General features: G+C 38.6%; 1 protein-coding gene across 4 annotated transcripts in view; it reads left to right on the top strand.

Moving 5' to 3' along the window:
- Window positions 1-22,076, top strand: part of LOC144209268 (partitioning defective 3 homolog) — a 234,425-nt gene that overhangs the window by 117,804 nt on the left and 94,545 nt on the right. For all 4 annotated transcript variants that reach the window (XR_013329067.1, XR_013329066.1, XM_077735472.1 and 1 more), the window contains one exon: window positions 3,128-3,439. Coding sequence is in view for 2 of the 4 variants with exons in the window: in XM_077735472.1 (XP_077591598.1) it covers window positions 3,128-3,439 (312 nt within the window). In the remaining 2 variants the exon portion in view is untranslated. The remainder of the gene's footprint in view (window positions 1-3,127; window positions 3,440-22,076) is intronic.

The raw sequence follows: 22,076 nt of genomic DNA on the forward strand, positions 1-22,076 counted from the left end.
AGAGAGTGAAAGGCGTCCCCCTGGGGCTTGTATTGTATTTTACCATTCCTTATAGATGGAAGGTGGTGCGATCAAGAGATCTAAAACATTAATACTCTGCAGTACAATCAACTTGATGAAAACTGGCAATCAGCAGCATTTGCTTTACTAAATTCTGGAGCACTTTTGATAGTGGAGCTTATTTAACTCTTTGGAGTCTCACAATAGAAAGCCTTAAGCCTGCAGGGTTTAGCCTGATATATATCTGTTCAGTCCAGTAGCGTCAGCCGTCACTCTGGCCGCTTTTATGCTTGTAGACACGCTTATCTGATTGGTTTCTATTAACAAGAAGTGTGGAGACAACAAGCTGCCTGATTGGACCTTTTCTGCTTTGGAAGAGCCAGGGCCCTTAGGGGAGAACAACAGAGAGAAAGAGAGCTTGTGTGGCGTTGTTGTTCAAGTCTCTATCAGTCTCTGACTTATCTCTGCACATGTTTGCCCCAAGTCTGTTTTTCTGGGGAAAGTGAGGGCACCCTAACGACAAGTTGACAATGTTCCCTCTTTATTTTATGCCTGAAGTGAACTACATCCGCTGTCTTTCTCTGTAGTGACTGATTATGATGTCCATTCACTCTTATCTGCTTGGCTCTGCTTGGCTTCTAATCAGTGGCCTGCACTACACTCTGACTCTCACTGTCCCTTTTCCCACCAGACCACCAGAGAGGACTATTCTTCCCTTATTTTCTCACAGCAGTCACACTCTTCCTTTATTACAAGTTTCTTTAACAAGATACTTTTCATCTAAATCTCGTGTTAATTTTATATGTCCAAGATGAAAAATAGCTGTCAGAGGAATACATAAAGGCTGCAGAATGTATGTCTATTGTTTGGACTGGCTTATGTTTTCTAATAAAAAGGAACAAAATACCTTTTTACTAGCTCACCCCTGGGTGTAGTTGAGATCTTCAAAATATCTGACAGTCCAATTCAAAATATTGGCGTGAGGAGTGCTCCATTTTCATTATACACAGTGTGAGGACTCCTAATACTGCTGATGGTTACCAGTTGGCCAAGTGGAATGCAGCTTTTGGTTGTAACTTCTGTGCATGGGAAGTTCAGTGAGGCCATGGAAAATGACGTTCATAAAGCAAACGAAATTCTGCTCCACCATCCGGTGACCCTAGAGGGGAAAGCAGAGTGATTACAATCATTATGATTTTTGCCATTACAATTGTAATAATTTTGATCCATACTGCAAGTTAATGTGATTATCAACCCTGGAAAAGAACACCCTGAAACCTTGGCAATTATCTCATATGATTATATTATGCTAATGTGGGCCAAGTGTCAACAGAAGAGATGGGCTGTTTGGAAGTTTGTAATTCTACACATACAGCTGCTAGGAGTCATTTACCACACTTTGATTGAATTTAGATATGCATACCCGGTCTCCATCTGCCCTTCTCAACAATAGAACGTTTCAATGAGGGTGCAGTGAAAATAAAATAATAATTAAATGCAGAAGAGGTTGCCAGAGGAACAACAATATTCTTTATTCATCTTTCAAATGTACAATAAATACTAAAGGGACAGCCTTTCAAACTGCTAAATACGTTAGATTTTGAATAAAGCGTCTCTTAGAGAATAATTTTCTGTCCCCTACTTGACTCTCTCTGATAAATGACGGCCGTTCATTTTTGGCTTAAAGTTATTTTGACAGAAAAAATACTGAGAATGAACTAATCTAAGTGAACTAGTCTAGATTTTTGCACAATTATTAATACATTGAAAGTGTTACCTCAAATGGCAGTCTTAATAAATTGAACTAAAGTAAAGCTGACAATAGTGTAATTGCACATTCAGTTTCAGTTAAAGTTGTCAGACAATTGATTTTTTTATTTTATTTGGAATATATTGTTTAATTATTTTGATACACTTTCCCTGCTCTGACCTGTTCTTGCTTACTTTGCAAGCCAACTAGCTGTCTGCACGATGTGGGACTCACGCACATATGGGCAAACAGTATGTAGAACAATAGTTCATTAAAAAAAATTAAATTAATAAATGTGTATATGTATAATATTGCAGATTTCCTTGTTAATCCTCCCATATTAATACATTAGACAAATATACCTTGCGAGGATAATCCCTTCCCTTTTGAATTGTGTCATCTTCCCAGATAAGGCCATTTATCTCATTACAATTGTCAACATTGCCATTTTTATGAATCTATTTAGTTCATAAAATGACAGACAGTTAGGGCTTGGATCTCAGCAGACTTCTGTAAACCTCTACTAACAAAATTGTCTAGTTCTTCCCGGCAGAGATCATCCATTGCCTCAGCCAGATGGCATGTGAAAGTGAATTGGGGAATTGTAGTTTTCCCTGCTCTGCGATGTTTACGTTCTGTCCCTTTTATAGCATACTCTAGTCTGGTGACTGTATTGTGTTATTGGTTAATAAATTCCATAACTTTCGTACCATGTTGTCATGTAAAAATCAAAATGACCTGTTTATGCTCGACCAATGACTGCATAGTATCATGCAACATCACATCAGGCTTGCAAGGAAATTTAGCTCTGGAGGTAATGCTGAGAAAATGGGATTTGGGATGGCTTGAAATAAATAAAAACAGTCTATGAGTAGGTTATGGGAATTGGGTTAATCTGGCACTGAAAAATGGTGATTGTTTCAAATATGATTACTGTTATTAAAATTCAGACACGGAGGACCGAGAAAAGCTGGAGGGGTTTCAAGGCCTGTTTCAAACATGTCAATCATCTGTGAGCAACTGTGGGGAAGGTGGGGAGGTGGATGTCAGAGGTCGTTTATGACCTAAGGTAATTGGGATGTGTTGCACCAGTGGGAAGTAGCATGTTTGGGTCCATGTGGGGGGAATGCAACATCTGGAACCAGTGAGCTGTCGGGTGGCTGCTGTTAAGGGGAGGTCAACCCGCGCCCTGTTCCTCATATTCCAGTTCTTGTCATTTCCTACATTCACACAGTAGTGAATAAATATTTTATAGCATATATTACATAGCTGCATAAATTAATCAATTGAGTGAAGTTGCTTTTGTTAAAATGTATGTTGGCACTCTGCTATGCAAATAACTCAAATAATATTTTGAACAATTGCTCTTGTATTTAGAATACAGGCCAAGATGCGTGAGCTCCGAGAGAAACAGGCAAAGGAGCGAGAATATGCTGAAATTCAAGATGTCATCGGCCACTCCACTTTTAGCTCTGACGAAGAGCACACTTATGCTGGCATTGGATCTTGGGATTCATCAGTGGACAGCAGCAACCATGAGCCTTGCAGCACTCACCACCAGTACCATCTCCCACAGGATCCCCAGAGTGCTCACCCTTCCACCAATCTTCAGAACAACAACACACCTCTTGAGGCACTCTATGCTCAGGTCAACAAGCCACGCAACGGCCGCATTCCATCTTCAGACGGGTAAGTCAGAAACTCCAAAAAGAAAATTGGAGAGTGTTATGCTTCTTACACAACAAATAAACACACACGAGAACATATGTTACTGTACTAACTACCATTGCTGCTTTTTTACACTTGGCAACAAGTTCATTCACACCTCATTTATAATATTTAAATATATCATGGTTCTATTTGCTCTTTCTGCTTGTCTCGAGCTCTACCGACTGACGTAAGTGGGCCTGTTGATTTTTTTTCCTGGTATTAAAAAAAAACAACCTGGGATTAATTATCTCATGCTCTTCTAATTGAGCAATCCCAGCCTGTTGCAACATTTCACTGGTATTAAAAAACAGGTAAACATGTGAATTTCCAAACCAAAAAGTTTGAACATGGTAGATATGACCATGCAGACACAGATAATATGAAGATCACACCTAATATGGGTCTTGAACCCACAACCCTGAGATTAAGAGTGTCACGCTCTAAATAAAACAAGGTGCAAGACAGGCAATGGGAAGGCACCTGACCTGGTCTGGATCTTCACTTTAAGACAAGGGCTTCCTGTTCTGTCCATTTTACTGGAGACACTTACCAGACCTTTGGTTAATGAGATTATATCCACCTGCTCCCACTGTCTGCTACTGTTGGACTCTTTAAAAAAGAATGTTAATTTAACATCATTATAAAATTATTCACCAATGACTCACCAGCGGTTTACAAGCAGCAAATATGTCCTCAGTAGACCATAAGATGAAGGTACAGCTGGACAAAAAGCCCTGGTATGCACATTTTTTTTCTAATAGACCTTGGGTATTGCTTTCCTGATGGGAAGGTCACACTAACTGTAAAGATTGAATGAGTCAGGTCTAGTCACATAAACCATTAGAGATACTAAAATCCCAGGATTGTGCTCAGTCTACTTTGTAAGATTTTACAGTTACATGGCAGCTGTATAGAAAGGGACGAGGTGAGGTTTTGCTTCACTGTGTTTATGAGAAAGGCTCGGCATAACAAAATGAAATGACCTCATTTCTAGACAGGGAGCCGAGAAGTTAACTACTCCATCTGCCAAGGGACCTCGGGGTTTGGGTGACTGGCACTGGATTGTGCATTTGAGCACCACAGCCTGACAGGTGCCAGCCTCCAAGGGATTTGAGAGAGAGCGTGAAACAAAACATCACCTTTTGAAACTTATTTGATTGACTGCTGCTCCCATTAACCATCAGGTTCCTAACACCACTCATAGGGAGAGCAGGGCACTTTTGGAAGGAAGCAGTAGGGCAAAGCAGGCAGGGAAAAAAAGACATGGAGCCAATAGAGCTCAACAGTGCAGAGCTTTTGAAGTCTTGTGAAACTCAGATGCTCCAGAGAGCCTGGCAGGCAGAGGATGAGAGCGCAAGAACTCATAGATCGACACTTAAAGAAGCACTTTTTTTTACTTCACTTGCATGGCCTTGAAATTTGATCATGAGGTAGCTAATGCATTTTCCGAAGAGGATAAAAGACCAGGCTTTCCATCTCTAGAGGACAGATAAAGGCTATCTCCCCTAGAAGATAGTTAGACTTCTGGGTGGGAATCTGCACTCAGACAGCAAAGGCATATGTGTACCCCACTGAAAAACATAATATAAATATATACATATATGTATGTACATATATTTTTTAAGGTGGGTGCTAACCTAATCTAATGGACAATTAATGCAGCTAAATTGTGTATAGATAGCCTCAATCATTTGCTTGCTGAGTAAATCTAAAGTCAACATTTGCTTTGTTTTCTTACTCTATCTTTGGTTAGTTAATTATGTTCACAATCAACGTGCCGTCTCTGTGATTTTTATTGTTTGTAATTCATTATTTTGCAATCAAAAGAAAATTAACAGCATTTTCTGATTGTTACATCTATTGCTTTGATTGCATTCTACCTCTCAATATTTTATTGGTCAACAGATTAATCTTTTACAACCCACGTGTAGACTTTTTCTTCTTGCTCTCCAAGGGAGTTAAAACGTCTACTAACGTGAAGCACTTTGCCTTAATTAGACAAATGCAATACTGCTCGGCAGCCTGGTGGATGGGTGGTTAGTGTGCTGCTCTCACAGTTCTGGGGTCCTAGGTATGAATCCATGTCGGCCTTACTCTATGGACTTTTTTCTTGTTGACATTACTCGCATAAGCCTTATTTTATTGGGTCCATAAACATATAGAGTTGAGCCAAATGAAAGCAATGTGCACAGATCTCTTTCAGATAGTCTCTAAGTAAATCATTGAAGTTTCACTCCCTTAGTGGTGGTAACCCGTAACAACAAAGCTGGATAGAGTGCAATGTGTACACAGTCTATTGTCTAAAGTAAGTTGAGAGAGGTTCCCGCTCACCTGCACTTTTAGTGAGATTAATCAGTATAGAAAATGGATAGGCGCTGTGAGGAGTGGAATCCTGTTAGCTGTTGCCCTTACATATATATTTTTAAGAACATTGTTTAGTTGTTTGTTGAAAAATTAAGTATTTCAGTCTCCTCCGTGGTATAATAACACAGAAGGGCCTAATATACCCAATGTATACATCAAACTTATCATGTGGTGTCTATGCAGATACCGATGTATATCTTCAAGGCAAAGCAAGTGAATTATTTTCATGCTCTGTTTTCATTCCCCCCTTCCACCCTTCTCTTCAGCTTGAGAGAGAGGCCCCTGTGGGATAGATATGATGAGATGGAGCAAGCAAAAAGTAATTTATCCTCCGTTTGTACCATTACGTTCATTTAAGAAAGCAAACAGCCTGAAAGCAGACCAACAAAGCTGGTTCGAGGGAGGAGGGTGGTGGGGGTGGGGGTTTGAGTAATATAGACCCACCTCTCCTTCAACTCAACATCAAGTGGATCAAGCTGATTAAGCTTGCATGTACAGTATGTGTTTTATCAATACGTCAGATGAAAAGCCTGGAAGACATGCAAGTAATACCTACTGAATTTTCACAAGATGAAAGAGAGAGCTGTTTCCATATGAACATATGTTCTTCACATAAATATGCAGAAGATGGAAAAAGCTTTAAACAACCCTATGGCTATTGAAATTCGTTCTGATGATCAACTTTTCACAACCAGTAACTGCAAACAGACAGTTAACACACTACCTTTCACAACAAAAATCCTGGAAATTATTGAAATGTGCAATTGCTTTTATAAAAGAACAGTAGTTTATTAAAATCATAGATTAATATGATAACGGTAATCTATGTCAGTCATTATCTATACAATTTTATTCCCCTAATATTCATCAATCTTTTTACACAGTCATATGTCAAAAAAAAATTGAACATCCTTTTGCATCTGATAATATGCCACGTTCAGACTTGAACTACATGTTCATAATATCTCCTGTAGCGTTTTAGAGTTGTTCAAAGTTTTGCTTTTCTGCCTTCTTTGCTTCAATGGGTCTAATCATCTGAACCGATAGACAATTTATTTATCCTCTGCTAAAGGCTGTATACATTTTCCAGGAAAAACACTGTGATTACTTTAAATCCATGTCTGCAAAATAGGCTGCTTGCAAATATGGGATAAATGTTTGCATTCGCACTGTCACATCAAAGTAGTCGATTTGAAGTTACTAAATTGCATGCTTGTTTGTTGACTTCTAGGTCACGTGGCTATTCACATGATAGATAACCCAATTTCATAAACTAATAACATGTCCACTCTGCTAGCATTGAATTGTGCTTTCATCCTGTAAACAGGCACTCATATACAGTTGTTGCCAGACGTGGATCAGGTGAGGAAACTGATGGCAATATTCAGCACCCTGAGCTGGGTCAGGAGCAAACACATGATGTTCTTACCGCCTCATATTTCCTACCTTTCTTTCATTTATGTTTAGTTATGATCAGTGGGAACACACAGGCACACACATGGTTTTGCAACACATAACCTGAGTGTAAATGATGACATTCACCAGCTTTTTTTGGCTCTTATATGCCAAGGGTGGCAAACACGTGGCTCCGGGCAAAATGGCTCTTTGCTTCTTATCATGATTCTATAATCTTTATTATTTCTTAAAGCACACTCAAATTCATCAGGACCCATTAAAAATAAATGGTATATTATATTTTTAAAATAACTTGGCAGTTTTTAATTTTTTTATGCTGCTTCTGATATAGGTAACTGTTATACTTAAACATTCTCAGTTGGATGCAATCTTTACTGATAATAGATCCCTACTGATTTACAATGTTGTCCAAATAGGAATACCACCCATGGATCCTGCTTCCAAACAGTGTTCTGAATGCAATTTCCTTAGCTATATCTCTGGGGTGCAACTATATCAAGAAGTTCAAAGTCCATTATAATTAATAACTCAGCCAGTGTCTGCAGGGCAAGTAATTGAATTTCCCTCACCCACAACTGAGTTGGTGAGCCTGTGCACAGAAGAGATCAATGGTTTCCTCTGTTTTAAAAGCAGCATCCATAGTTCTATGTCCAGGGGTAATATTGCCGTTTATAATCCGACAGCCTTGAACAGAAGTTAATTCCCACAGCAGATCATGACGAGAGCATTTGTAATGATATGGTGTCAAATGGGAGAATGCACACCAAAGAAATCAAGAGCAGTTAAGAACATATTGCATTTCTCTTAAGGATCTTTCTAATATGATTGTCAATAATTAGTCAATAATTGAAACATTTTCCATGGCTATTTCCTATGATTGCACTTGCATGAAAGTGGAAGTAAAACGTTTGCATTTTGGTGGTGTGCATGAGTGATGTGTGTGCATTTTATTGTGGTTCGAGATCATCAATGGGACCAATTGCTTGCATTATTGTTAGACTATGTGTAATATGAACAATCCAAACATCTCAGATATGGAATGGTCAAAGTCATGGTCTTAGAATGTTAAAAGCTCGAGAACTCAAGGTGAATGAGGCCCAGTCCTTTTTTTAAAATTAAGGCATTATATGGTGCATTTTAGAGAATGAATGGTGGTCATGGGTCAGTGACCAAAAAAGTGTAAGTTGTGTGACATTTACTAAGTTGATCTTCTGTCAAAATAGTATTCATGTTTTCACCAGGCGTTAAAATAACCATCTGGATTCAATGTCAATGTTGACATTATGTGTTCAACATAAAACCAGAAAATACGATCATACAAAAGCCTTGGGCTTCTTTTTTTATTTATTTTCTTCACCATTCTATACAAGCCCTTCTGGGGCATCGATTTGGCTGAAGGATCCCACATGCAGGATTATACAAGTAGTCTCCTTTGTTTGGTCACCTGAGCCAAACTGTTTGAGCTCCCAGTGAGACCTAATAAAATCTTGGAGGGGCCAACAGACATAGACAGAGTGCCTGTAAAAATGCTCTTAGTCGGTCACAACCCACTAATGACAACACACAGACTTATTTGTCTGCCGTAATGGGGCTATGATGTCATCACATATCATCCTGGAGTTATAGGTCATGAAACCTGGCTTGAGCACAAAGAAAAGGAGCTTTATTTGAGAAAATCAGGTGTTCATATTTTCCTTTTTGCTGTATCGTACATTACAAAAGTACTTACTTTTTTTTACGCCAGATGTTATTGTCTGTGTTAGATTACTGAATCCAAAGGATGGAGCTGAAACAGGCTACCTTATATCATTTCTATGTCACCATTATTGGCTCCCCATGTGTCTTCTAAGATAGTTTGGATTTGCAAATAGTGTGCTTTAAAACAATCCAAGACTTTTTAGGCAGTGTGAATCGGCTAATATTAGCTACGGAATAACTCCTGTGTGACTCGCTATTCTTTTGCTCTACTGTAGTTTCCTCCACTGATGGTCTGTAAATGTCACGGTGAGAGATGGCACCCCAGAACCACTTGTCTTTACCGCCGTGATTAAATATAAAGTATAATCCTCATACTGCAGTTATATGGTGGTCATTAAAGGCTCACTGTAAGGCCAACCTCCCTTTGCCCTGGATAATGGTCATGTTTTAGTGGTAGTTGGAGACGTCAATTAAACTCTACATTGCTTTTATGACTTTTTGAAGCAAGATGTTGTTGATTCATTTCATGGCGGTGAAGGGTGACTCAGTTTTTAAGCATTAATTTACAGAAAAGTGTATATTTTATGCAATTACTGTACACAAGTATTTGTGTTGAGTCACTGACTGATCAAATCCGACCCAGAGGCAGTGAGATTGTGTTTATGAATGTGCCTGTATTCATATGTGCCGTACAACTGACTTGTGGCCAGGTCAGTCTTTTACTAGGTTGGCTAGAATAGGCTCCTACTACTTGTGTTGCTGACATGAATACGTGATTTTGAAAATGAAGGAATGTTGATTCCACAACATGTTATTAACTTTCAAGAAACTACAAAGGGGTAATACATTGTAATCGGCAACTGGCTGAGATTTTATTGTTCAGCATGGTTTTAATAGAGTCTTTGAAGGCCAGGATTACAAATGTCTTGAACTTTTAGATTATCAAGATACATTTGGAGGAAAAAATGTCTTGCCTTCAAAGGATTTGTTTAAACTTGTTTGATTGTAATTCTATTTGTATGCACACTTTCGTCAACATATAACAAAGGAGTCTGTTTTCTTCAAGATTAAAACAATTCTTCATTAGCTACCCAGCACTAGTTCTCTGAAATATATTTGATTACACGGTTCATGTTTTGTAATGTGTTTTGCTAATGGGATTTTTGTATCTTGAATTAAAATAGTTATTTAGTTTCAAATTAAAACTTTGATGTTTTTTTTAATTCTTAAGAATTAAAGGGGAAGCTCGTATCGAGTACAGGACAACATACAACATATCTACATCTTTTTTTATGTCTCACTTCAATAACATACTCTAAACAAGCTACAGCATCATGACTCACAGTACAGCATTGAATCATCAAAACAAAGACAGGAACATAAGATGAAGACATGTTGAAGAAAAAGAAAAAGAGATGCATGAGCTTGCCTTTGAATGGCTTTAGACTAAAAATCCACAGACTGCATTTTTCACTAATACTGTCTTGGGCTAAATCTGTCTGTCTTAATTTGAATTAATGTGGATTTAGGAAGCAAAGGTGTTTGTGTGCATGCGTGCACACAGGGGTTCTTTGTTTTCACTAGGGACTGAGGGAAAGTCACACAGACGCAGCCGTACACACCAATGCACACATAATGTAAATATACCCTGAATGTGGAGCCTGCAAAGCTGATTAGTCAAACTTGTGATTTCAAATTTCAAATCCATGACATAAATCTCACACTTAGTATTCATGTAGTCGTGGTTTGGCCTCTTGTTGTCCCATGTTGCCTTAGGGCTTTTGGTCTTGGTGGGGTGGGTGAGGGAAGGGGGTGTTGTGGTGGTGGTTGACGACGAGTTTGTTAATCAGCTTCGTTAAGATTATGAAGAAAAGAAAGGATGACTGGGAATGTAATGTTTTTTTCTTTTGCATGCGCTCAATGGATGATCCATAAGTGAAAGTTATATGTCTAATCAAAAGTTGCATTGTGCCATGGTAGTAATGACCCTATTACTGCATTGTGTGCAGTGAATCCTGCGTCAAGGTCAACTTATGTAACATAATAGTTATGCCGTAATGATGAGTTTGATTGTCAGAATGTTATGTCGTGGTCTATAGTCCTATTAAAGGCCAGAATCGAAAATGCCTCATTGAATAGGGTGTTGAACAATGTTTTTTTTGTATTGATGCATATTGCATTTAGACAGCCATAAAAGAGACACAATATAGTAGCTATACCTAATAAACATTTGACCTTTTTAGTTGCATAACATAAAAAAACATCATATAAAACACATTTCTCCATTAATGTATGTCAGTTTTACTTCAATATGCCTCTTTTTGAATCCAGTGACTTAAGTAGAGAAGAAAACGGTACTAGTACAGACAGCTTTTGGGATGTAATCACATTATGATTGATTAAAAGCAGTAAAATGGGGAAAGGGAGATTGTGAAAGAAAAACAATGAAATAGAGGAGTGAAGCAAGCTGAGGTGATCATGAGGACAAAAGGAAGTGCACAAAGCAAGTCAGCCACAGCTGTAGTGTACAACTCCCATTCCATCATTCATCACTCCCTCTGTGGAGCTGTGTGAGGTGATTCCAGCCTCCGCCAATGCTCCATAACTCAAATCTCCCTCTCCAAAGAAGCGGTCTCAAAGCCCACCTTTTCCCATCTCCTCCCAAACACTCTCATCACTCCCATCAGTGTGTCTTTAAAAACAACCAATAGAGACATGGGAATCAACAGCCTGCGACCATCAACGTGACTCTACGTAGCTACTTCACTTATCCCCTTGAGGTGTGAGGGGGGAAAATGTGGCAGACATGTGGCTGGCCTTCCTCCTCAGGGAGACTTTGGGAAAAATTGCAGCAATAGAGTGTATATAGGCTATAATTCACTAGACTGACTCAATGATGCTGTGACATGGTTATTAGCTATATAAACTAGAGCTGTCACTATGATATTATTGCTCACTTTCATGGGAGCTCATCCTTTTATTTGCTCATTTTCATCTGAGTCACCCTATGGTTGAACTGTTGATTATATCATTTCAAAAAAAGATCCAACTCTGGCCGTATGTGTGTATCTTAGAAGCCCAGGTTACTTTGATTGCTCCTTGAAGGTTGTGCCAATTGTTGCATCTGGTTTATCCCACCAGTTTGACAATAGTGTCAAAAGTATTTTCTTTGGATGGTTAGTGGAGGTCATCATAGTAGTAGCTCCATTAAGCAGCTTTTGGTATCTTTTGGCAGGTTGGCAAAGTCTGAATCAGCACCCTTATGCAGTTGGTCAGCAAAAAAAAAAAACAAAGTGGACTGAATTCCCATGTGAGGTGGACGCAAGATAGTGTGCAAGATGGAGTAGCATTATTTTAAGATTAAGAATCATGTCCTCATGACCAGAATGATCTTCTTTATGAAAGTCCAAAAACATATCTCAAAATGTGCAAATGTGAAACCAAATCCACAATTACAATACAGTTTATATGATAATATGACCTCAAAAACTAATGTATCTCTGCTCAGGCCAATATTGGATTACCCTTCCAGGCTACATTTTGCTGATTGAAGCTCTGGCCCATCACTTAATTACAATGCCTGGGTCTGACACTTCTCTTCATCCTGAACAAACTAATATTTCATCTCATCCTCTGTCTCACACCATCTCACTTCTACCATCCTACTCTTTTAGCACCCTCTTGACATGCACACACATATCCATGCCGGCGGCGCCCTGAGGAGTTGCTGTCAATCACCCATCAGGTTCCCTGGTCAATTTGCCAGTCTGCCAAATGTGTTGTATCAGTGTGCTCCTTGGTGTCAAGAGCCCTCATTAAAGGCCAAAGGCTAAACCAAGGAATAGAATCAGTCTCTTTTCTTCATTTGTTGAGTCCCTCATGACCTTCTAACCTCTCTCTTTCTTTGACTAAATATAACCACCCCAAGCCCCATACCTGACCATTACAACTCTTCCTTCACCAACCAGACCGGCATAGTATATATTCCCCTTGGGGGAATTGTTCTGGTACTGCATGTGGATCCACTCAAGCTTCAAACTTCCTATTTCTTACATCTTTTTTCTCTCTTTGGCATAAAGTATCGATAATCCTTCCCAGGAGGATGCAAAGCTCATTTTAAGCATGCCATTGTAATTTTGCAATGCACAATGTATTGACCAAGTGTGTGCCAGACATTACTATTGTGAGATTTTTGTTTTAGTCTTTAATGTAAATTCATTTTATATCCTGTATTTGTATTTCTCACAATGCAGCACATTGAGCATTTTATCACTGGCAAGCTACTGGGGTGGAAAAAATCACTTACCCACAGCTTACTAATGCACAAATTAATTTACCAGCATGGCAGCATCTGCCTGATGAATCACTTCTAATTAGCTTCTAGGCATAACTGAGACGTCCTTGGTTATCTACCTTCTTGTTCGATATAGGTTGCAAGACCAACCGATGCAAGTTGAATTATAAGTCAAACACTTTATTTTTATCGTGAAGTAAGACACTGTCGGAAGAATGAAAAATGTGCATAAGATTGTCATGAATATGATAGCTTATCTAAAGGCAGAGCTTCCACCTTATTTTCAACAGATCATTCAAATATCCCACCACATGTCAATGCCAAGCTAATAAAAACTAATACCTGGCCCTTGTGTAGAAGAATCACTCCCCTAAACATATGGTATCACCACAAGGAAGCAGAACAAAACAGGAAGTGTGGCGGGAGAGAAAGAGGACAACATTCTCAAGGTGATTATGGGGCACTATAATCCTTCCTCCCCTACCAGGTGCCGAGAGAAGCGATAACCTGGTTGACATCACAAAACATCATGCCTCTCCATGCGGACCTGTTAGTAGACTATAAGAGTTACTGGCTGGCTGAGGAGAAGGGTACTACCAGCCAGGGGGATAACAAGAGCGAGTGAGACGATGCAAGGGGACTTTGTCTTTGTTTTGGTAGAGGCTAAACACGGATTAGTGGTTCGCTGACATGTTCTGTCAGTTGCCACACTGTGAAGTCTGCTTAGCTGAATGAAAGTGGCTATAGTGAGAGTGACCTCACAGAGTGATTCAGGCCTGAGAGTGACAGTGTTGATCTTTACTGCTCCACAAGATATTGCATTATAATTCATGTTTGAGATTGGCTATGAAATTGATATAAAGGAAAGTAATAGCCAAACAACTTGCCAACATAAAGATAACATTAAATTCATGAGATTTAAACCTAGAGATTCATACACTCAGACAGATATGTTCGGCACGACTGTTATCTTCCCTGGCTTGTTTTCTCAAGAAAATGTTCAGGTGTTTGGAAACATCACAAGTTAAAGTGTTTGGCTGCAGTAAAAACTTTTTAGATCAGTTTTCCCTAATATGCATGAAGAGAAAAGTTTTGAGTTCTGCTAACCTTGCACTCTGTTTAGCTTGGTTTGATCTCAAGTGACAAGTGACGGCTATGCAGACAGGGAAAGAATAGCAGCCTGGCATACGAATAAGTTGCCTTTGATAGTTGAAATTAATGAGGCTGGATATGTTTGGCCCTATCATTTTGCCTACACATAGATCCCAAACCCTGGAGGCCCCAGTTCTACTTTCTTCTATTTCTGTCATGATCTCTCCGCTCAAGTTTGAGCCTCGTTGAGTGTTTCCTTCGTCCTATTTCATATGTTCTTTTCTCTCCAGTGCACACTTTCTCTCACAATCTAAACACTTTTCCTGTCTTTCAAATGCTATGTCTGCGGTGTGCAAAAGTGAGATAATATAATCAGCTGTGCATGGTGAAAACAATAAGTGTCATGTCGGGATGACAAAAAGCAGATACTTCTTGAAGGGCACGTTAACATTCCACTTCAGCCCTCAGTAAATGTGGCAAGAGGAAGGAGCTACTACTATAGTGTTTCCTCGCATTGTCAGGTAAAGCTGCAAGTTGTGATTGTCTAATAGGCACTTATCAGGAGCATACAATGTGTACCCTATGCTCAGGAATGTGTTTAAATAAGTGGTATTTTCCATCCATTGATTTTTGCATGTAACAAACGAGCATTTGGCAGTGGCCTGTGCACTCTGAAAGTTATTAAAAGTGATATATAATTCAATCTTAAATTTGACTGCCTTTGCAATAAGTAACCGATTAGAATGTCCATATTGTAAAATAGGCATGACTGTATCTAAAAAAAATGTGTGTGTTAAGGGGTTGATGGTCTCGAGGTTGGCTCCAGAGATAAGGTGGACATCTGTTAGGCTGTCTTTATCTCTGGCAAAACTCCCGACACACAGTAGTGGTAAAAAGCCCCATCTAATCAGGACAGACCCAGTCTTGTTAGGGGGCTTAGTATGATTGCCAGCAACTGGACCCTTCCTCTCTAGGCCCTGCCACTTCAAGGCAAACACATACAAATAAGTCATCAAACACAAATAACTGTTGGTTTTAAATAATAGAAATATGCTCATTTGTTTTGAAGGGGGCTTGGCTTTGTTACCTGGCTAGACTCCTTTCTTACTCATACATTCTGAATGCAATTTTACACTGCATGCCCCTTAATCTCATTTCTCTAAGTTACATCTTGGTGAGAACATGAGCGTGACTGTATCATAAAGCTCACCTAGAGGTCCATTAACTGGATTTCACCTTTTACAGTTGGTTATCTTGGTGTATTACTTTTTCAGCTTCCAATCAACCTGCCTCTACCATTTTTGTCCTCAACACCCTTGTAGGCAACCTAAGCCCCATTGCTGTTCCCCATTTATTCCTCTGAGCTCGAAGCAGTGCTGACCGTGTCAACTGCCGCCAGATTTCAAGTCTCACATAATACTTGTCGATCCCCTAGACACAAATTGGCTGATATTGACTGCAAGGAGTCTCACAGTGTATCAAGATTGATTTAGTTTTCCCCCCTTGTTTTTCTAGCAGACGTTTGTTTGGCTCAGGTTTTCCTGTATGTGTGTGTGGGGCGTGGCGGTGGGTGCATGTGTGTTTGTGTTCGGGGTAACAAGCAGTGACACCAGCCTTCAGTGCTGTATGAAACTGCTCCTTTGCTGTTCTAATGGATCTTGGTGAGCCTTGTCGCTGTGTACCTTGGTGTGTTTGTCCTTGTGGACCATTAGAATGGACAGTTTTTGTAGCTTTAAAGACTCCCTTTGTTAAGGTGTTCCTTGGATACAAAGAATGCCATTCAGACTAGTACTGCCGCCATAACTGCAGATTTTTAGAATAGCCTGAAGCATTTGATAAACCATTTGAAATGACAGTTACATTATAGTTTAATATTTTTTGTCACTGTTTTTTTGGAATCCCAATGTCATGTTCACACCAATGTAAAATCATCACGCAAAAAGCATCGCTCAAACTAGCCCTGTCGGCAAATTTGAAGTCCGCATAACCAAACAACCCAATCTATTATGTGACTAGAAAAATATACATCCAGTGTGGATACAGGATTAAAAAAATATTAAGTACACAAGATAAAATGCAGCCATTAACAAGTATTTTGTTTTAACGTTGCTCATCAGTTTTTCTACATTTTTTAAATTTTAATAACTGAAAGAACCTTAGCACCCAGAGATACCATCTTTCGGTTTCTTAGATTGTAATCAATGATTATTATTGGTCCTCTCTGTAGGGTAACCTCACATTAATGTGACTTAATTCATGTATCAAAAAGGGTAATGAGGGTTGAAAAGTCATAAACCAGATCACTCCTAGACCTAAATATATTTTTTCCAATGTAATTATACCCAGACCATAACTTATTTGATATAGAATTCAATCCCAGAAAGTGATGATAACCTGATCAACCAGCAGATTGATTCCCATCTGTTGCACATCTTTTCCGGACAAGCTAACATATGGTTTTCCCAAATATGAGCTGTCAAGTTACATTTCCTTCATTTCAAAAGTCACGCATCAACCCCATTTAATGACTTAATTAATTCAATTTTCCTTTTCTTCCTAAGGCTTCCTTTCCATTTCGATTCACTCTATAGGAACATTTGTCAACCAATCCTCTGACTGTCGTTGTTATGCTGAGACTCACCATATGTCGCTTTCACTGCTTTGCTGTTATCCTAACCTCTTTAGATAAATGCAAATTCAAAGGAGTGTGTTAGTCTGGGGAAATTATGGCATCACATGTCAAGTTGGAGAAAAGCCAGAAGTTGCTGTTTAAAGCAGCCCTTGAAAAAAACAGACCCTACCTTCACTTTGAAAGAGTTGTAAAGATCTCAAACTGAGGGAGATAAGCAGTGTCTGCTATTCTAAAGTTATTTCAATCTAATAGAAAATGCAAACAAGCTGAGAGTAGTTTTTTTTATTTTTTATTTTTATAACTTTTTCAATGGACCTTTGAACTACTTTTTCTGCTTATGTTATGCGTAATGAAGAAAAAAACTTTCTTTTCCATTCAATCATATATCTATATATACAAGGTATATACAATGTATATAAAGTATATAAGGTATATACATATATATACACTATAAGAATGTAATCGACACTGTTCTCGTAGAATTGCCTATTCTCAATATATAAAAAAATATATATATAATTTGAGTAAATGTTTATGACCTTGGTTATGAACTCTAAAATGTCATTTTAAAAAGTAATGAAGCGAACCACTGTACTGAAACAATGTGGACCTGAAAAATGCTAATGCATCAGCCTGCCTAACAATTTCCACTTGTTCGCACAAGTATAATGTACCATGACATCAGACTGTTACGTTCACTCTCATACACACAAATACTGCCTCATTAAGAAGTAGGTGCATGCACTTTCACAGTCCTAAATGGCCTCATAGCTGTTATTTAATGGCCATTTTGTTGTCAGCTGTCACCTCCCCCATTCCATAATACTCACTGGTAAAATAGTGGGCCTTAGCCTCCACAAAAAAAATACAAACGCCAGCCATGAATTGCCTCTACAATTTGAGCTATCAAATCCTAATGGGAGGATGAGATTGCTTTTTTTGTTAGGGTGTGTGTCGGTGACACATAGTTGGTAGCTAAGAAAGGCCCTATTACTTGAGCATCTAGACTACGTTTTGAAAGTGTATCAATACAACATATCAATAAAATAGTGTATATTAGTATAGTAAATTAATAATGTGCATAAAATATCATAGACCTATTTCTATTGATTTGCTGCTAGTTTGGACATCATAAATAAGATTAGATATATTTAACACACCATGTTTTAAATAATATGGCCAGAATCCAGAGGAATTATGTTGGTGTGTATATTCCACACTAAAAAGCACTAAGAAGCCTCATTGGTTAAAACATGGTAATACATCAGAGAACATTGCCGATAGGAAACATACTTTCTGTACGTAGTGAACTGTGGCACGAGAGGAGCGAGGTCAAATTTTTCCGCTTTAAATGAATACCATTTATAAATTTATCTTTATCAAAGCAAGCAATGGTTGGGGCCAAAAGGGCTTTCTCTTCTTGCTAGTAATGATCCTGGACAGAAAAATGGCCACCATGCTTTTTACCACATTCCACTTACATTGATCCCTCCTGCCTATTTTCTCACTGTAATGGATGGCAGTGGTCCTCTCCCTCTCTGCTGTTATTACAAATAATTGCAAATCAATAGGCACTTAAAGCCTCACATTGGAATAATATTTTAACACATTATTTATTTTCAACCTTGAGCAGTTTCTACCTTTTGTAAGAATCAATGATGACCACAACCCTTGCCCTCTTATTTCATCAATTAACATAATCAACTACAGTAAATACTCTGAACTCTAATGTAATTGTTTTGGTTCTCTTATTTTTTTAGACACATAATTGCAATATTAGAATTTGAATACTGATTATGTTTTTTAAGGCATATATTTTGATACCATTTGTATATTGGATCTTGCTCGTTTTCCCTGCTTGTGCAGTATTATAATTTGAAAACAGATTATGTTTTTTAAAGCAGATATTTTGATACCATTCTTATGTTGGATCTTGATAGCTTCCCCCTGCGTGTCCATGTCTTAGTGGTTATTTGCAATACTTGCACAGCAGAAAGCTTTGATCGTTTGCCCAGAGGTTGTAAAGTTGTCCGGCTGTGACTTTGCTGTAAATTTCAACCAACATCCCTAACAAGAATCCTTTTTAGTTTTAATGTTTCAGGGTAGCTGATGTTTTTGAGGTCAAATGTTAAATCAGGACATGTTCCATGTCACCTCCCAACCTGGTCCAATGCAAGATCACTTATAGATTTGAAAGGATATCCGATCCAAGATGCCTAAGGCAATGTGGGTCAAAGGCCACACGTGGTCGTTTGTTTTGTCAGCACTATTTGTCAGTGGCAATTTTCTTTTATTAGAGATCATTTCACACATTTTATGCCTCGCCAGTCTCACCAGGGTAGTGCTTTGCAAAATTCAAATGTTTATTGTTTTCATAATAAGTTCAAAATAAATTAATATCTATGTTAATCTTTTTTTTTTTCCCACCGGCTCAAACACTGCATATTAAAACCTTTTTCTCCCACATGGAAAACCTACAGGTATGATTACAGGGACATTTTTAGTTTTAGTTGGTTTTAAATCTTGTGTAGGAAGCCTGTCAACACCAGAAAATCCATTTGCCCTCCTTGTCCTCATGCTATTACCTGAACAACGCTGAGCTAATGAACTCTGCAGAGTGGCAGGGTGGCACTTCCCTTATCTGTCTCTTTTTCTTTCGGCGTTTTTATTCACCCCATTTGCATGATGCACCTTCCAGCGACAGCTTTGTTCCTTGACGAAAGGGTGGTAGATTGCTCGGACCTAATCCCCAACCCCACTTTAATCAAACCTGCCGCTCCCTACTTTGCATTTTCCATTGAGTGTGTAATGGAAGAAAGAATGGCCCGATAGTAGGTATTTTAAATTTAAGTGCCGACATGCTAATGTTTTCATATCCAAACCTACAATGTTTCCTCACACTGACCTTTTTTTTTTTTACTTAAATGGTCTCTGTAAAGTGTACAATGTACTCCAACCTAGCATCAGAACTGCAACAATGAAAGACCTCTGGTTATAATATATAGATGGTGGCTATTTTCTTACAGAATATGGAACATGAACTGACAGGACAGAGTTGGAAACAGAAATGTATTTTCATCATGTTTGATAATCCTCCACGACTTTTTCTCCAATCATAGCATTTGACTCATTGTATTTATCTCGCTGTTACCATGACGCGATCTAAAGATAAGTGAAATCATTTCTCTGGGCATGGATATGATATACGATACAACCCTCCCTTTCATTCTTTGGTGCCTGAGCCCTGAAGCAAAACGACACAATAAAAATCATTTTTTTTAAAGTGATCTTAGCAGCCCAACGCTCCTGTCACAGTCAGTCTGGATAAAAATATTTGGGGCAGAATCAGCAACATCTGTAGACGTCTCAGTATTTTACCTATGAGAGGAAAACCAATAAATTTACAGCGATAAGATGATCCGATGAAAAAGAAAAAATTTTGTCACAGACAATGGTGGCGGCATTTTATTTATTTATTTTTGGGGAAGGGGTAGCTTAGATATGGTATCATATCTATCCATAGAACAAGTAAAATGTCTTAATGGTTATTTTTAAAAACATATACCTCAGCAATTCAGTAGACCTCCTGCTCCACCCATACCCTAAGCACACAAAGTGGAACATAGTTGGCCTGGGTAATTGGGATAATAATTATGGCTGCATTTACTTCCCAGCTGGGTGCCCAGGAAGGTCAGGGAATAGTGTGAGGACATTTTTATCTCCATGTTGGTGCTGGCCTTTATGACAACACACAATAGGCGGAAGCTTTGGCCCTGAACAGAGCAGTGTGGCACAAGCTTGCCTTCCACAGACAAAACACAAGAACCCCACAGCAAGCATCAGAAGGACCACATTGTTTCACTGGCAAAATGAATGGCTGCGCTATAGCGCTGTAGCACATTGTAGTGCTCTAGCAATAAAAGCCAAATGAAGATTGAAGGGAGAAAGAAACAAAAGAGGAAGAGCAAATGGAAACCATCAACACCAACAAATAAAAGGGAAAGGATATCTATGAGCGCCTTCCCACACTAAAATGTTCAAATCATGAACTTGTTGCTTCAAATCCTTGGTCTCATCCATGACACTAATGATTTTATTCAGAATGAAAACAATGATAAATCAACCGTGGTTAATTTATTAGCTGATCTTTGAACTCCCTATTCAAGCAACCTTCCTGCATTCGCCTGGTAAAGGTTTAATGAGAGGAAAGAAGAGAGAGAGACTGAAAGTCAACTTTCTTTTTCAGCTATTCTGTTGCTCTCATTTAACTGCCCCACAAACTTTACCCCTCTCTGAGTTACCATGGCACTGTAAACTCTTGCGGCAATGGTCTCGTTCTTCATGAATCAGCTTTTTACTGCGTGGTAAAACTGCATCCAGTGATGGATTTATTTTATTTCATCAAGTAGGTGGACCATCAGTGACCATGTTTCAGGAAAAGAATGCTACAGTTTTCCAAATGTGTTCCTATACACGGGCGTGAGAACAAGTATCTGGGAAGTAAAGCGAGGGTGGGGCACATTCAGAGTTCTTCACATTTTATTGAACATATTGCCCTCTCACACTTTTGTGCTACTACCTTAGACTATCTGTTGCATGAATCTTTTTTATGACAACTCATTAGCAAAACTTCAATTGAGGATCAGCGATTTCCCCTCTTTGCACTTTTTACATAGCTTAATTAGATTAAAAGGAAACTTGGCAACATTATTCTATTTTAATGTTTCTCACAGTCAGTGTTTCTATGCAGACTGATAATCAGAGCAGTAGACCACCAAGAAGATAACATGGGACAATAACATTGCAATGAAAGCATCACGTCGAGCAAATGCATATAGTATAACATCTATCTAATTTACTTATATTCATGTGTTTGTCGACACAAAAATGGGCCATTAACAGAGATTGAGTCCACTGTCTACCAAAATGTGTTTTTTCAACAGACCCATTCACCGAAAAATCAGTAGAACTGTTCACACTCCAAAAGCTGGCCTATCGACATAACCTTGTCTGCTTTAATGCTTTCTACACATTTTATGACAGAGAAGCATTTTTACTTAAAACTCAAATTGGCTGACACAACGCTAAGGTGAGCAAGGACAAAAGATAATGTGCCCTTA

Source organism: Stigmatopora nigra, chromosome 16, assembly GCF_051989575.1.
Source record: "Stigmatopora nigra isolate UIUO_SnigA chromosome 16, RoL_Snig_1.1, whole genome shotgun sequence".
Classification (NCBI taxonomy): Eukaryota; Metazoa; Chordata; class Actinopteri; order Syngnathiformes; family Syngnathidae; genus Stigmatopora; species Stigmatopora nigra.